A 17,256-nucleotide genomic window follows, 5' to 3' on the forward strand; every position below is an offset into this window, starting at 1 on the left:
GAATGTTTCATGTTTTCAAGACATAAAATTAATAAGGAGGGAAAAACTAAAATTGAAGATAAACAGAAGTAAAATATACCAAACGGGTAACATAAATAGGGAAAATTAATTCTACCAACTTTTAAATACATTATCTTGGGGCGCCTGGGTGGCTCAGCTGGTTAAGTGACCAGCTCTTGATTTCAGCTCAGGTCATGATCTCATGGTTCATGAGTTGGAGCCCCACATCGGGCTCTGTGGTGACAGTGTGGAGTCTGCTTGGGATTCTCTGTCTCTCTCTCTCCCTGCCATTCCCTCAAGCTCTCTCTCTTTCATTCTCAAAAATAAATAAATAAACTTTAAAAAAAAAACCACAACATTATCTGTAAATCTGTAAAGTCATAATGAGATACATTCTAAAGATAAATGGAGTGCCAAGATATCTTAAACTTTGCTCAGTTGGTTTATTGATGGTTGTAATATGATATCATAATTTAAAAAAATTTTTTTAATGTTTATTTATTTTTGAGAGAGAGAGAGGGAGCGAGTGGGGGAAGGGCAGAGAAAGAGGGAGACACAGAATCAGAAGCAGGCTCCAGGCTCGGCGCTGTCAGCACAGAGCCCGACGTGGGGCTCGAACTCAAAAACCAGGAGATCATGACCTGAGCCGAAGTCGGACACCCAACCGACTGAGCCACCCAGGCACCCCTGACATCCTAATTTTTTTTTAAATTTATACATATTATATATGGCAAAGCAAGTAAATATATTAGCATAGTGAGGGGCGCCTGGGTGGCTCAGTTGGTTAAGCACCCAACTCTTGTTTTTAGCGCAGGACATGATCCCAGGGTTCATGTGTTGGAGCCCCGCATTGGGCTTTGTGCTGACAACACGGAGCCTGCTTGGGATCCTCTGTCTCCCTCTCTCCCTGCTCCTCCCCCACTCGCTCTTTCAGTCTCTTTCTCTCAAAATAAATTAACTTAAAAAAAATAGTATAGTGGATCATTAGGAACCAAGATCGTTACCACAAGAGACAAAACATAAATTTTTAAGAAGTTAAAGTAAAAAAAAAAACACCGAACGCGTGTGATCCCACAAGAATCGCTGGCTGTCAGAAGGGACTTACTTCTTGGCAATACTGCAAGATGTCTTCCTTGGTGCCGATGCACGTTTTGGTCCCCGATGGATCGGACTCCCACTTCCCATTCTGCACGTTCATGTGCATGTTCAGCTTGCCACAGAACATGGCAACCTGGGGTTCCGCAAGCAAGCCAGCATTGCCGTCAGTGGGCACCTAAAAAAAGAAGTTTAGGTTAGTTATCCAAATCCACAGCTCCGCGGATGGGGTTGGGGAAGGGTGGTAAAGAGGAACATGACACAGAGCGGCACCAAAAATAGTTTATTCTCGCTTTCGGAGATTCCTCCAAGCAGGGATTAGCCTTGCCTTCAACGTTCCTTTGAGTGAAGTAGAACGTGTGTTACCTTTATCTCCAGCCACCTACAATATAGTGCTTTTTTCACACTGAAACACAGGAATTAACAAGATGGAGAAGAATGTATTCACTGAAAAGTGTATGCGATTCCCCACAGCAGATTTTGCCGTGCCTTCTGAAAATAAAATAAGGTGTTTTTCTGAAATAAATATAATCACCCTGAAGGAAACCATATTCTCCTAATCATCTCCAACGGACTCACACAAAGAACAATGCCAAGTCCCTGCCTGATGACCAGGTCTAAGAATAAGGTTGTACAGTGCCTCCTGGAGCAGACGCCATGGTGTTAGTGTGCTTATTAGCTAGCAAGTGGACATTATGATTGTTTGAACATAAAAACTACTGTAGAATTTGCCATACACAAATGTGACTGAATATGTCGGCCATTCCAATGGTTTTCCCCCGAATATTCTCTGGTTATCACTCTCTCAGGTCTTAAGAATAGATTAAGGGTGCTTGAGTCTCATCTCCCCAACTTTGCTATGGAAGGATGCAGACTCTCTGAGACTGTCAGAGTATCTGCTGTGTAGTAAGCTCTTAGTAGGTCTTGGCCATTACCACTGGAGGCAATATACGGTTTGCCCAAAATAAAGGAAAAGGTTGCCCTTCTGTATTTCCAAAGCCTTCTGTGCACAGGTATTACCTTCACATAAACATTAAAAAATTTTTTTTTCATATAAATATTTTAAAAAGGGAAAATGGACGTTCTGAAACTCCAAGAAGAGAGATAACAGCGAGGGATAAAAAAAAATAAATAAATCCACAGGAGTAAAAGCGTTATTTGAAACCAGGGAATCAAAAGACACATTAAGCAAAGTAATTCCTCCTTTGTTAAAGCCAGCTGCTGAGGAAGCGTGTGAGACCCGTGTCGAGAAGAGTTAACTGCCACCAGAAGCCATTCATGCAGCCAAGGACTGGAGGATTCTATAATAAAGCGTATCATTTCTAAAAATTGTTCACAGGAGGGAATAAAAAACAAAATACTAAAATTGCACTGAGAGATTTCAGTTAAGAAATAGCTTCTTGACATTTCTTCCCACAGAAATGTAAAAATAGACCAAACATCTGTCCGATCTAGTCATCTTCATATATATTTTGTCCAACCACAGCAGAAGATCTGTTGTTTAAAAAAGAAAAAAAACAATCTTGCACTGAACCCAGCTGAGACCCATCACAGACCTGAGTGCAAGAGCTCCTGGCAGAATCTCTAGAATCATATTTCAGGTAACATTTTCTCCATGTCTAATTGTACTCTGTAAGGCATACCAAACAGAATTTGGCCTCGACATTGCCAGATGGAACAAAACAGCAGCTGAGGCCACGGCATCGGGTCATCAACAAGAAGAGCTGGGCCCCTTGCACACCTCCCACAACTTCCAAGCCGGAACCTGGGAGGCTCTTTCTCCAACAGATGCAAAAAGCAGTCTAAGGAGAATGCTCCACAAACTTAAGTTTCACAGCTTTCCTGACGGCATAGGAGGAAGTGCAAAACCTTGATTCTAAAAATCAGAATACAAATTTTGCCAATTTATTTGAAGTAAGGAGGAAGATAATGACACTGCAAGAAAGGCAAACGATAATCAGGCACCTATAGGTAAGGCCCTGTATTAGAGACTATGAAGGTTATAAAGATATTTTTAATATATAAAATTTACTTATTCATACGTAAAATAGAAGCCTCGCCTTCAGGGCGTGTACAATCTAGTAATGAAATCACCACTGGATTCCCCATGATACTTTACTCTGCTCCAACTCATTCCTTGTCCCCAAGATCTCCAGTCTGAGCAGAATCTTGGTAACTTATCTCTAACTGAACAGAGAGACTATTGATCCCCCAGCACAGTTGGTAATTATTTTATTGAATGAATTTCCCCCTTGCTGGCTCAAAATTTCTCTGTACCTCAGACTCTCCACAATCTGTTCACTACAGGCTTCTACATCCTCGCCAGTAAAAGTGCCCTTCGTTCTGTACCTTCTCCTCAAGAACACTTCAGGGCCACTTTCTGTCCCTGTGGCAGCCGGCCTCCAACAAGGCCCCCAAGGATCCCTGCCTCCTGGTGTTCAAGCTCTTATCAGTGCTATCCCCTAATGCGTAGAAGTCTGTCTGTGCAACAAATAGAATATGGCAAAAAATAATATGTGACTTCCAAGGAAAGGTCAAAAAAGGCACCCCGGAGTCTTTCTTGCTCTCTGGGATCCCTCGCGTTGGGAGAAGGTCAGCTGCCATGTTGTGCTGACATTCAGGCAGCTCTACGGAGGGGCCCGCGTAATGAGATGTGGAACCAAGGCCTCCGTGTCAACAGCCTATAGCCACATCAAGCCTTCATGACTGCAGTCCTGGCTGGCATGACTGAAACCTGGAGCCAGAACCACCCAGAAGACACTCCCAAATTCCTGACCCACAGAAACTGAGAGACTGAATGTTTGTTTTGTTTGGTTTTTTTAAATCATTAAGTTTGGGGTAACCTGCTACACAGCAGCAGATACCTAACAAGCTCTTTCTTTTCCAGCCCCATGAGGCATCCACAAATAGCCTTTGATCTCCTCTACTGAAAAAAGCAAACAACAGACAAAAAAAAAAACAACCAAAAAACCCCTACAAAACTTCCTCCATTCTCTTATCCTCCAGAGCAGAGGGTGAATAAATTTCTTCTGCTGGGGGCCAGATAGTAAATATCTTACGTTTTGTGAGCCAGTCTCTGCTGTGACGACGACTCAACCCTCGGACAACACGCAAATGGGTGTGGCTGTTTTACAACAAAACTGTATTTACAAAGCAGGCAGTCTGCCAGATTCAGCCAATGGGCCGTCATTTCCCTGTCCCTTCTCTAGAAGAACTATCTTCCTCCCATTTCTTCCAACAAATTATATGAGCTGGTGATTTCAACACTCACTGACACCACCTTCTCGCCTGCCCCGTAGACCCCCTGCTGTCTGCTTTACATTCCACCCATCAACTCAGATTGCCTTCTCAAAGGTTGCATAGGACCTCTGCAGAAACCAAATAGGCTTTTTCTTCAGTACCTGTTGCTTTTCAACTTTTTTGCCATTGATGAATTCTTCCTTGTGAGTCTTTTCCCTTGGACTCTGTTGGAATGATCAGAGGTCTCCTTACCCCTTTGATTATCCCATTACTAACTCACAAGCCTGCAATTCTGTAGCAGAAGACATTCCTAAAGATGGGGGGGTGGGGTGGTCGCTTCTCTTCTACCTTCCTTACAAAAGTCTTCATGATCTCTTCGAACCCCTCGCTGCAGAGAGGCGACTCCAATGCAACCACAACAGATGTAAAGGACAGCAATTAACATTTCTTTATGAGGACCCAACACGTGCTAGGCACTGAACTAGTTCTGGGAACAAAGCGGTACATCAGGCCAAGTCCTTGCCTTGACAACAGGGTGTCCACCCACCCCAGTTGGGCTGGGACTGTGGGGTTTCCAGGATGCAAGACTTTTAAGTGCTGAAACTGGGAAAGTCCCTGGCAGGCTGAGACAACATCATCCTACGGGACAAACACATTGAGTAGATGTGTTTCCTTTGTTCCTATCTTGGCTTCTTCTTTTTTATTTCTTCCATTCTGCACTTTGTCATCCTTCCCTCTTTCTGACTTTATAGTTATTTTGAGGCCATTGGCGTGTGTGTTTGCACAAGCCCACTACCAAATGGTGGTAATCTTTCTCACATCTCAAATGAATGGATTATGGCTCTATCATATTACTGGAAAACATTTTTAATTGCCTTATGATCTCTTTCATTGAACAACAGCAGTTAAGGCCAGAAGATACATGTTTCAGTTCCTTTTGGATTTTCCATTAGATGAGATCTAATCTTTTTTTTTTTTTAATATGCATTTATTTATTTTGAGAGAGAGAAAGAGCAAGCAGGGGAGGGGCAGAGAGAGGGAGACAGAGGATCTGAAGAAGGTTCTATACTTACAGCAGAGAGCCCAATGCGGGGCTTGAACTCACAAACCACGAGATCATGACCTGAGCCAAAGTCGGATGCTTAACTGACTGAGCCACCCACATGCCCCCAGATGAGATCTAATCTTAACTTTAAAAAATAACTATGGTGAGTCATGACCATTAACATGCTCCATTTGCTGACGGTGGACATTGTTTAATAGTTCAAACTGATTCCTCAATAATTACGGCAAATTATTATACTAGAAATTACAAAATTGGCGGTATGTATACATCTGTTACATTTGACATTACAAGAGGCCCTTCACAAATTAATACTCAATTCACAGAAACACGTTTCTCGGGCAAAAATTCTCTCCCAAAGCAATACCAGCTGTGTACGAGATCACAGCAATTAGCTGGGAAATGCAAACAGAACAAGAAGCTTTCCTCTTCTTATTGAAGCCCACCTGCAAGGAATTCCATGTTTCAAGTAACATTTTCCTGGCTCTGTTAATTAAAAGAAGAATGACCCATAAGGATCCTCACCTGCATTAAATAACGGATTTAAGAAACAAAGCCCGGCTGCCAAAAGCAGTCCCCTCTCTGGCATCCAGCCAGAGGGAAACCATCGCCAGCCAAGATGGTCACACAGGAGAGAATACTGAGCCATCATCTAAGGGCCTGACAGTTTTACTCAAATCCCTTTTTCTGAATGAAGCCTTAAAAAGTGGCTTATTAAATTATACACAAGGTCCAATTCAGGACCTGTTAACATGGGCAGTCTTAAAACTGAAATCATCTGGTCCTAGAGGAAGTCATTTGCTGCCAGTGAAAATGCATATTCTGTCAAAGTCATCCTAAAAATAAATATTCTTCCTTTTGGAGTGCCTGGGTGGTTTAGTCGGTGAAGTGTCCAACGCTTGGTTTTGGCTCAAGTCATGATCTCAAGGTCTGTGGGTGCAAGCCCCATGTCGGGCTCTGCACTGATGTGCAGAGCCTGCTTGGGGTTCTCTCTCTCTCCTCCCCCCTCTCTCTCTGCCCCTCCCCTGCATGTGCACACACTCTCTCTCAAAGTAAATAAACAATTAATTAATTAAAAAAAAAAAAACTTTACTCCTTTAAACAGAAAAGAAATACAAAATTCTAGTAGATGGGAAATACAGCCACTTAAATAATGATTGTATTTTAATTTTGTTTTCATTTGAACACTAAGGTAACTTAAGGTTACTTTGTGGAAATCCAAGGTAACACCTACCAGACTGGAACCCTGGCATAATTGGCCATTCGTGGTGCACGCATTTCTGAGAGACTGAAAATGAAGATAATTCTTGTAAATGGAATGACTTTCCACTGACATCATAAGACCAGGGACGCTTTCCCATGGGAAAACAGTGTTCAGTGACAATGAACAAAATAACTGGCTAAAACAAAGGTGCATCCACACGCTGCCTCAAAAGCAACAGCCTGTCTGTTACAGAATGTCCGAACGACAGAGACCTAACGACCTAAAAATGCTGTAAATCTTTTAAAAACAATCCTTGGCTACCAGAAAAATACTGTAGGGCCTTAATATATAGGATACTGAAGTGAAAATGGACTTTCAAAGCAAGTTAGCTAGAAAAGGGGTTTAAAAGGGCTTACAGGGAAATTAAACAGAAAGAAACATATTTACCTAGTTTAGCCCATCGGTGGAGGTGAACCTGGAAACCTACACCAAGAACTGATGCACTTTGCAAGGGCAAAGCCAGCTTCTCCAACAAGGTCCCCTGCAGTCTTTCACACTGGGTGTTCCCTTTCCCAAAAAAGTTTCTCTCTTTATTATCATCAAGGAGATCAAAATTCCTTATAGAGCTGGCTTGGCAGACATGCTCCCACGCAGTCCTGACTAAAAGGGAAAGGGAACAAGGAACGCTCTGTTTTGCTGGCTGAAAAGTCCTGCTTGGCAAGAAGAGGGCAGGGATCCATAGCTTAGTTGCATCCGTGGATTTATGTAATTTTAGGGGTTGTGGCTAATGAAAACCATCTGGTTTCTGCATTTAAACGGACTTCTCACTGGTCTGAATGGCCAGCCTCATACCGTCCTATTTAATCAGTTCACGATTTCCCCCGGGGCCCCGGATTCTTGTACAGTATCTTTTTAAAAGCACACAGCGATACCATTTCTCTCACATGCAAGGTTTCCTCACGTAAACACAGTTTTCCCTTAACCTGGGCATAACTCAATTATACCCCACAAAATTACTTTAAGTTTACTTTTAAAACATTCAGATTTTTCCATGTTCAATGTAATTATAACTGTTCCCTAGAATCACAATGGAGGGGATGTGAGAGTGAACCCCTTTCAAGGGAAATGCAGTACGTTTACACTTAACATAAACAAATTCGCATTCTCCTAAGGAAAAGACTATTCCCTTGAAATGCCCCCCCCGCCAAAATCATAAGCAGAACCATAACATCCGCAATTGCCCATTTTGTGTCTAAAAGAGGGCAATGGGACATTGAAATTAAGATTCCTAGAACTCAAGAATCTGTAAAATCACCCATTCCAATTCTAAAGAGAAGGAAAAGGATCTGATAAGGATTCATCTAAGGCCACAGTGTCACGAAGACCAAAGGGTGGGGGTTGGGCCTACTCCATCAAGGTTTTGTTTACATGACCAGGATGACTCTCAAATTAAAACAGAAAATTGAAATTTTCCTAGCTTTTGCCCCCTGTGTGTGGGTGCATGTATTTGCCGAAGGAAAGAACAGAGAGGCCAGTCAACGCATACAGAAAAATGAAATGTGATTATAGAAACTGTACACAGTTTTGATTTACCTGTGTGGAGAGTAGACGAATTCATTACACCCACCGTCTGCTGCACAATTATTTCAGATCTCCAGTTTCAGGCTAACAATGATTTGCCGCAAGACAGAAAACATTCTTTCTGAGAACTAATCTGCAGATTTCACTCCTTGAAATTTGACTTTTTTTTTTTTTTAAGTAGGCTTCAGGCCCAGCTCGGAGCCCAACACAGGGCTTAAACTCATGACCCTGATATAAGACCTGAGCTGAGATCAAGAGTCAGACGCTTAAAAGACGGAGCCACCCAGGCACCCCAAAATCTGACATTCTTTTTGGAACGCTGTTGACCTGGCTTCAAATGACAAGTTATCCCTCTTTGATGAGTACATCGTCTCTGTTGATATGGATAAAGTTAGTTCTTATATAGGGACCCACACACAGTGGCTGGGGCCCACAGCACAAATCTAAACCTAAATCAGCCGGCACTTAAGGGAAAACACCTGTCCGGGAATTTTAACGTACACCATTCACAATGTGCCAACTAAGCTTTAGCTAGTTTACTTTACCTTCGAAAAGAGGACCTGCTAGCTTTATAAGGAAATTTCCCACTTCGGCCAATTATGCCTGTTTCCGGATTGCCTCTTCTAAAGCTCTTTAAAACTCTTTCTTTCCCCAAATCCCTGGGAACACAGTGCTCCCCCAATTCATGGGCTCTTTTCTTTTGAAGGACATCAAACTCATAACCTAAAATGTTTTAGTTTTGTCATTTGACAATATCAAGCTTTTCTCTCTGCCCAAAAGACGGATATTCTAAACCAGGCCCCAAGCCCCTTCCATTTCATACCAAGTCCAGTAAATAATTCTTGCTGCTTGTGGCCAGTATCAGGAGCTCTCTCAACAGAAACCTTTGTTATTCAGTACCCACGAAATTAAATTATCAACATTTAAAGCATGAATTTTAGGCAGGCCCAAGAAAGAGCGATGTCCATTGTCTAGAACAGCTATAATACTGGAATTAAAAAAAAAAATAGCACTTCATAGATGGCAATCAAACTATATGCCTAAAACATAACTATCTAATTAATGCCCATTTAGTCCTAAACAGTAAATGTTTTATATTTGATATGTAGTATATTTAGACTGCATGCTTATATATACCATATATATACTATATACTATGCCCTATATTTGTCTAATGTACTTACATTGGTAATAGTCAAAAAAAATTTTTTTTTAAATGTTTTTATTTATTTTTGAGACACAGAGAGACAGAGCATGAGCAGGGGAGGGGCAGAGAGAGAGGGAGACACACAATCTGAAGCAGGCTCCAGGCTCTGAGCTGTCAGCACAGAGCCCGACGCGGGGCTTAAACCCATGGACTGTGACATCATGACCTGAGCTGAAGTCGGACGCTTAACTGACTGAGCCACCCAGGCACCCCTCAAAAATTCTTTTTAAGGTCATTTTGATGTAGAAATCGTTTATCCCTTTAATTCAGTCTTTCCTTGTTAAGTTTCACTGGTATGTTTTATATAGTCGCCCAACAAAAAACACACAGTTATCACATCTTCATACTATTTTCACTCAGCATTGCTGTCTTATCAGCCTTGACCTTGTGAACCGGGAGATAGGAAAAGGGGAAGGGGCAAAAATCAAAGCATCTACTTAGGCCTTTCCTTTCATGATTCGTTTGAGAAAAACCGAGATAGTTCCTTTCACATCTGCTTAAATAATCAAAAAAGCTCAAAACCTGCCTAGGAGTCTAATCAAGTCTGTTACTCTACAGACTATGCTTGCTTTTCTTCATACTAAGCCAGCTGGCATCCTCTCTACTAGTTCTCAAAGCCTTTTTTATTTTTAAATCTTGAATATTATTTTCAAACAACTTTTCCCACGATGGCAATAATATTTTGTGGTTCTTTGTTACCGGCTTTTTAAAATATTATTCTTCCAGGAAGTAAAAGGGGGGAGCAAATCCACAGTGTAAGTGTTTAATCTGCATTTCTTAAATTTAAATTACTAGAACCTAGCGTAATGTTTGGAATCTCCCTTGAAATGCAAATGAAAACTTCCTCCTAAATTTGTTCTTTCCTTAAATCGGAAGCAGCCAACTGAATCTACAAAGCAGGGGCCCAGAATCCCCAACATTCCAACTGTTAACGTATGCGCATCCATCCTTACCTTACTTCATCTATTTTTTCAGGGATATATGCATATCCCTGTATATAAACATACTATCCAGCTAGCTAGGGATAGCAGTAAACACGCATGCACACACACGTGGTTTACTGATGGAGATCAATTAAAGGAAATTTCAAATGACAGTGCTTCGTTAAATTCTCATTCTAGACTTAATGCATTTAAGTCCTATTGCTAACCAGCTGGAAGACCTTGAAACTGGGCTTCTCATAGATGCTGGTTTGAATGACATTCATTGTGAAGAAATTTGATGATAACAAATGGACAGTTTTCCAGTATAATTTCTACTAGTTCTGACAGATAGGGCACATGAGCGTTCAGTACATAATGCAACACAGAACATTTAAATTCTATTACTCCTCTCCATTGTATTAAAAAAAATTTTTTTTTAATGTTTTACTTATTTTTGAGACAGAGAGAGAGTGGGGGAGGGGCAGAGAGAGAGGAGACACAGAATCAGAAGCAGGCTCCAGGCTTTGAACTGTCAGCACAGATCTTGACTCGGGGCTTGAACTCATGAACCTCGAAATGTCGGATGCTTAAATGACTGAGCCACCTGGGTGCCCTGTTTTGTTTTGTTTTTTAATTTTTTTAATGTTCCTTTCTTTTTGAGAGAGAGAGTACGCCTCTCCATTTTTGACACAAGAACAATTCTATACATGTTCAATTTCCTAAGTTTTACTATTTTCTACCAAATCTGTCCAAACTCAGCCAAGATCAGTGGACCCATAGGCCCGAGCTACATTATAACGGTTATTATTTTAAGCCACTGAATTTTGGGGTGGGTTGTGGCTTTGCACCATTATTGTTGCAACAGAAACTAATACAGGCATGTATTTGATAGGAATACTAAAATACTAAGTAATAGAATCAGGGCTCAAAATTATTTCAGAAGGTAGAAACTTTTTCAAACTGAATTTTTTAAGTATATACAATATCCTGTATTTTTGCTTGAAATAATTCTTTGAAGTAAGTGCAGGACAGGAAAGGCACAGCTGGGGAGCAGTTCTGTAAGAAAAACTTCCAAAGGTTTTAAGACATGAAAATGAAAGGGGGGGGGGTGCGGGGGAACAAGCTAACTCACTCTTTTTTCTGTTTTACAAATACAAGGCTCCAGATGATCATGGCAAGTCTTGCTGTGCCAATTCACATCTACAAGGACGTATCCACATTTTTAGACAAACATTAAAAAAAATTTTTTTTTTTTTAATTTTTTTTTTCAACGTTTATTTATTTTTGGGACAGAGAGAGAGACAGAGCATGAACAGGGGAGGGGCAGAGAGAGAGGGAGACACAGAATCGGAAACAGGCTCCAGGCTCTGAGCCATCAGCCCAGAGCCCGACGCGGGGCTCGAACTCACGGACTGCGAGATCGTGACCTGGCTGAAGTCGGACGCTTAACCGACTGCGCCACCCAGGCGCCCCTAAAAAAATTTTTTTAAAAAGATTCCTCCAGAGGGTGTGCAATTGAATAAAGGACACCTCATTTAAAACTGAGTCGGAAGGCCAGAAAGGAGAGGTCTAACTAACACACTATGGATAGTCTTCAATTGCAGACGGACAGGAAGAGAGGAACCTCGCATGCCCCACAGGAAAAAGCTTACTTTGCTACCCCAGCAGGAGGAGGAATTTCTCCTTGCCTAGCACCAAGCGCAGCCAATAAGAAAATTCCCCAGCTCAGCCACTGAGAAACCGTCACCACTCTGAACTCTTGCTTTCCTTCGAAGGACTTTTACTCAAAGCAGCCCCTCCCAACTTCCCCCTTTTCTCTAGCTGGTTTAGTTGTAAGGTTGACAAGGGAAACAAAATTTTATTTGGGAACTTTATTTTCTTTTATAATTTTTAAAATATTTTTCTGAGAGACAGAGAGAGAGAGAGAGAGAGAGCACACGCGCACAGGAGAGGAGCAGAGAGCAAGGGAGAGAGAATCCCAAACAGTCTCTGAGCTGTCAGTGCAGAACCTTACAGGAGCTTGAACTCACAAACCACGAGATCATGACCTGAGCCGAAACCAAGAGTCCTGTTGTTAGCCTATGGGCCTTACTACCCTGTACCCTCGAACACCTTTGCTCCCCTCTGGTACCACGTACTTAACACAGGTCTCAAGAAAATGACTATACTGTTGAGTACCCTGAACCGGTTAAGGGTGAACACCAGCTGTTTGAATGGAAGATACTCGATTTTTCATTTGATTTCACTGTAATTAATGTAAATTAAAATTTTTTCAAACCCAACGAGTCCTATTATTGAGAAACTTCTAAGGATGTTTACAACTTGAATAAGCAAATCCACTTTTTGAGTGTAAATTTTATCAACTCTTCTCAAAACTTTTCGAGGTAAATTTAGTGTGCCAGTGGAGATTGTGGTGACTTAGTATGAAAGATTATGTTGTAAACTGCTTCATTAATAATTTTTACATGCCAGATGATAATCACTGGGTCAAATAAAAGAATATTATTAAAATTAATTCCAGGGCGCCTGGGTGGCTCAGTCGGTTGAGCGTCCGACTTCAGCTCAGGTCATGATCTCGCAGTTTGTGGGTTCGAGCCCCGCGTCCGGCTCTGTGCTGACAGCTCAGGGCCTGGAGTCTGCTTCAGATTCTGTGACTCCCTCTCTCTGCCCCTGCCCTGCTCACACTGGCTCTCTCTCTCTCTCTCTCTCTCTCTCTCAAAAATAAAAAAATAAACATTAAAAAAATTTTTTTTAAATTAATTCCAATAGTTTCTTTACTTTCTTAAAATGTGTCTCCTAGAATTAATTACATATGTGATCACATTATATTTTTGAAAAAGAGAGTGCAAGCAGTGGAGGGGCGGAGAGAAAGGGACAGAGAGCATCCCAAGCAGGCTCCGTGCCCAGCACAGAGGCCAATACAGAGCTAGATCTCACAATCATGAAATCACGACCTGAGCCGAAATCAACAGTCCGACGCTTAACCAACCGAGCCACCCAGGCGCCCCACAGTTACATTTCTATTGGACAGTGCCACCCTAACCATGTCAGGCACAAGCCAATGCAGAATTGAAAAAAAAAAAAAAAAACTGTAATGAAATATTCATGTCAACATGTTACCCATTTTCTTTAATTAATCTTACTGCACTCCTATCACTTCCTCTCAGTCTTTTTTATCAAAACTTGGAAAGCGAGGACTTCAATTAGTTCCGTTGGCCCAGACCAGCACATTTATATCCAGGAACCTGATGAATATTTGATATGAGATAGGGATGAGATAAAACAATGGCTTAGCTGTGGCATATGAGCCATATTCTCTTTGCTTTATCTCCTAGAGCTAAAAACTAAGGCGTAAATAAGATGTTCTACATACATGCAGCGAAGCTTTTAAGAAGATAGCAATCAATTGCTGCTATCTTTAAATCTGATTTTGTGGGCTTCTAAATCTTTTCTTTCTTTTTCTTTGTATCTCTGTAAATGACACTTTGTTTAAGGACAGATTTTTTTTTTTTAATTAAATGTATTTGGTTTTCACTCAATAGGTTTTTAAAGGGAAGTATTTTAATGAAAACAGTCTAAGGCTATTGAATAGACAAGGCTTCTGGCTCACATTTCACGTGTGGCTGTGTGAATGCAAAATCGTGTTCTAATTATACTTCTCCCAGCAAAGAACATGCAAATTTCATCACTAAACACGAAGGTCACACCCCACCAAGCAGTATGAACACAAGCAGTTGTGGATACTTGCCACGCAGAGCCTGGAGCAGCCCCCTCAAGAAGGCAGAGGTGTGTAAGAAAAACGAGGACGCATGGAGTTTGGGAACATGGAAACAAGCACTTACGTCGCTCGATACCTCACACTGAGATCATACCAGATTTCTCCCACATGGCACCAAACAAGTCCTGAAGTTAAAGCCTCCGTATCGCCTGGGTTTAGTGCACATAGACAAGTAAAGTAGAATACTTATGAGTTCTAGATATAATTTATCACGTTACCTGGGAATATACTATCCCCATATAATCGGCAAGCTAAATAGTCAGGACTATTCCCGGGGGTCATTTCTCTCTTTGATACGGGACTCTGGGTGTTGACGTGGTATTTGTGATACCTCACTCATCATCCGGCAGAAGCACTTATCTGTATCTTTTATCCAATACCCTATTCATCACTGTCTAATGATACAGTTCTAAAGTGGACTTTATTGATAGCACTTTATCTGTAGCGCTGCAATGGATATGCTGAGGCACAGGGCTCAGGCTAACTTGCTTAAGGTACAAGTGAGTGCAAATGTAAAAACCGTTTACTTCTTTGATTTTCTCTTTTTCCTTTTCCCGCTGCATTATTGACCCACTCGTCGTCGTGTTTGGCATAGAAGAAACAGTCCCAAGGGATCATTAGATGGGGAGAAAAGAACAGGAAGTTTCTGAACAAACTGTAGCTGGCGGGAAAAAATGGAAAACGAGCTTCCAGAACAGGTTGTGGATTTATAAACGGAGCCAGTTTATCAATTAACTAGAACATGTACAGGAGGGCCATGCCCACAGGGCTGCATCTTAGAGTTATCCATTCGACCGACCGCGGAGGGGGGGAGGCGGGGGGGGTGGGGAGGGAATGGGCATATTCCTTTACCCTTTGTCAGCCCAGAAATACATCCCTATTTTCCTTCATAGTCTCTATCACGTGTCAGGCTTCAGGCGACTGTGAACCCCATGTAGGCAGAGAGACAAACGGAGCTAAAACAGGTAGAGGTGGTGAATGGGATCTTTGGTCTTGGGCTGTTCTTAGGGAAGGAGCCAGTATACACACATCTTGTCCTGGTACATTCCAGACTATCCACCTCCTTTAATAGCTCTATAATTTCTAGTACTAAAATGGTACAAAACTACTTACAAGGTTGCAGCTCCTCCTTACAAAAATGCTCACTTCGTAGGTAAGTTAAGATATAATACTGTCCTTCAAATTACATTACACTCTCAGAACAGCTCTCAGGGGGATAAGGGGTGCACACATCAACCCCAGAGCCTCGCTAACCTCTCCAGGAAGTCATTTCCACCTGATTTCCTACTAGCCTGAGGTGGAGTGTTCAGAACACTCTCGAGTCCGTTGGCCTGCTGTCATATAAGTGCCAAATTTAAGGGACTTGTATGTGTTAGCAGGGGTCCATGAGCTCGTGTCCTAGAAAACAGTACCTACTGGCCATCACCATTAGTAGACTGTTTTCAATTAACAAGGAAGCTCTTAAGTGGGAGAATGATAAATAACAAATTATATGCAAAGTGTTTTGAAACAGCTTTAAAGCAAGTCATGTTCAGAGGAGATCAGGCACACAGGAAGAGAAAGAAGAGGGAATAAAAGAATTTGCTCTGTGAAAGCTGAGACCAAGGAATTCAGATATTTATCATTTACTTCTGTTCATACCTCTTCATACATATACACATTCACACATACTTTCATGTTTACCCATAGATAAGAAGCCACCTACAGTCTGCTGGACCAAGAAAGATTATAAATAAGCATGTTATATGGGGTAAGAATTTGAATATCTGTATGTCAAGTGGCATCAGGGAATTCATGATCTTTAAACTTAATGCTATTTTTAGAATATTTATCGAACTGTTTCAGAATGAGAACATGAAGTACCTTATTTTTAACATGCAGAGAAGATATTTACATTACGCCCTTTGGTTTATTTCCTTCCAAAGTTGCATAATATTTACTTATCGTCTACCTTCCCGGTCCGCTTAAAAGCCTCATGCTATTTATTGTGTTTTTATTACTAGGACTATCGGTATAGGAGAAAACCGCTTTGCAAAATGTAATAGAAAGTCGGAGAGAGTATTAAGTTGATGTGAAGACGCTACGATAACATTCAAACAGCATTCCTACTCATTGTTCAAACTGTAGTCTGTTAACTTACCACTTTTAGTGTAAGCCAAGCTTGTTTCTTTTCCTCCAGGGTTGTAACACTGAAGAGTACTCAAGGTTTAAGTTTCAGGCTATTTGCTTGATAAGCAGAGGCAGATTATCCTTCTTAAATAAGGCACCAAGGCAATTCTCAAAGAAGCTTTCCCTTTCTGGAGCTCAAGACTCACAATGAGAATTGTTCAAATTGCCTTTCCTATCAGAATAAAGAACATTATGAACTACAATACCAGGAGAAAATCATTCTGAAGGGAGGTCAAGTGAAGACTGTTTCTATTTTCTTGGCTATGTTAAAAAACATGTTGCAGAAACAATAGAAGGCCAGGACCAAAAGAATATATGTGTGTGTGTGTGTGTGTGTGTGTGTGTGTGTGTGTGTGTGTGTAGATATACGTATATATATCTATATATCTGAAATTGACATTGGAAGTAAGGCTCCAAATACATATATATATATATATATATATATGTATTTGGAGCCTTACTTTTCCATTTACTTCCAATGTCAATTTCAGAGACAAAACATCTAAATGGTGCTATTACTACGAGGATGCGGTTGATGGTACCCCCTGTAAGTATTCACCTAAGTTTTATCTGTCAGAGCAGAAGAGAATGTGTACATGCTTCAAGCGTGTGCACAAGGATTCCCAAGTCTTTTTTTTTTTTCCAATGTAAATGCAAACAAGATGAGTTACAGATCTTCCCTGACTTACAGTGGGGTTACATCCCCATAAACCCATTGTAAATTCAAAACATCTCACGTTGAAAGTGCATTTAATACACCTAACCTACTGAACATCATAACTTAGTCTATTCTCCCTTAAACATGCTGACACTTACACTGGCCCACAGTTGGGCAAAAGTGCCTAACACAGGCCTATTTCATACTAAAGTGTTGACTACCTCATATGCAATTTCTTAAACACGGTACCGAAAGCGAAAACCAGAATGGTTGTCATTGTATCGGCTGTTTACTCTCGCGATTGCCCCGTTTACCCTGGGAGCTGTGGCTGGCTGCTG

General features: G+C 41.3%; 1 protein-coding gene across 7 annotated transcripts in view; it reads right to left on the minus strand.

The window, feature by feature from the left end:
- Positions 1–17,256, minus strand: part of APP (amyloid beta precursor protein) — a 271,815-nt gene that overhangs the window by 208,265 nt on the left and 46,294 nt on the right. For all 7 annotated transcript variants that reach the window (XM_086675790.1, XM_086675789.1, XM_086675788.1 and 4 more), the window contains exon 2: positions 1,106–1,273. In XM_086675790.1, the coding sequence (XP_086531916.1) occupies positions 1,106–1,273 (168 nt within the window). The remainder of the gene's footprint in view (positions 1–1,105; positions 1,274–17,256) is intronic.

This window comes from Puma concolor, chromosome C2 (genome assembly GCF_028749965.1).
Source record: "Puma concolor isolate L17-30 chromosome C2, mPumCon1.1.hap2, whole genome shotgun sequence".
In the NCBI taxonomy this organism is placed as follows: Eukaryota; Metazoa; Chordata; class Mammalia; order Carnivora; family Felidae; genus Puma; species Puma concolor.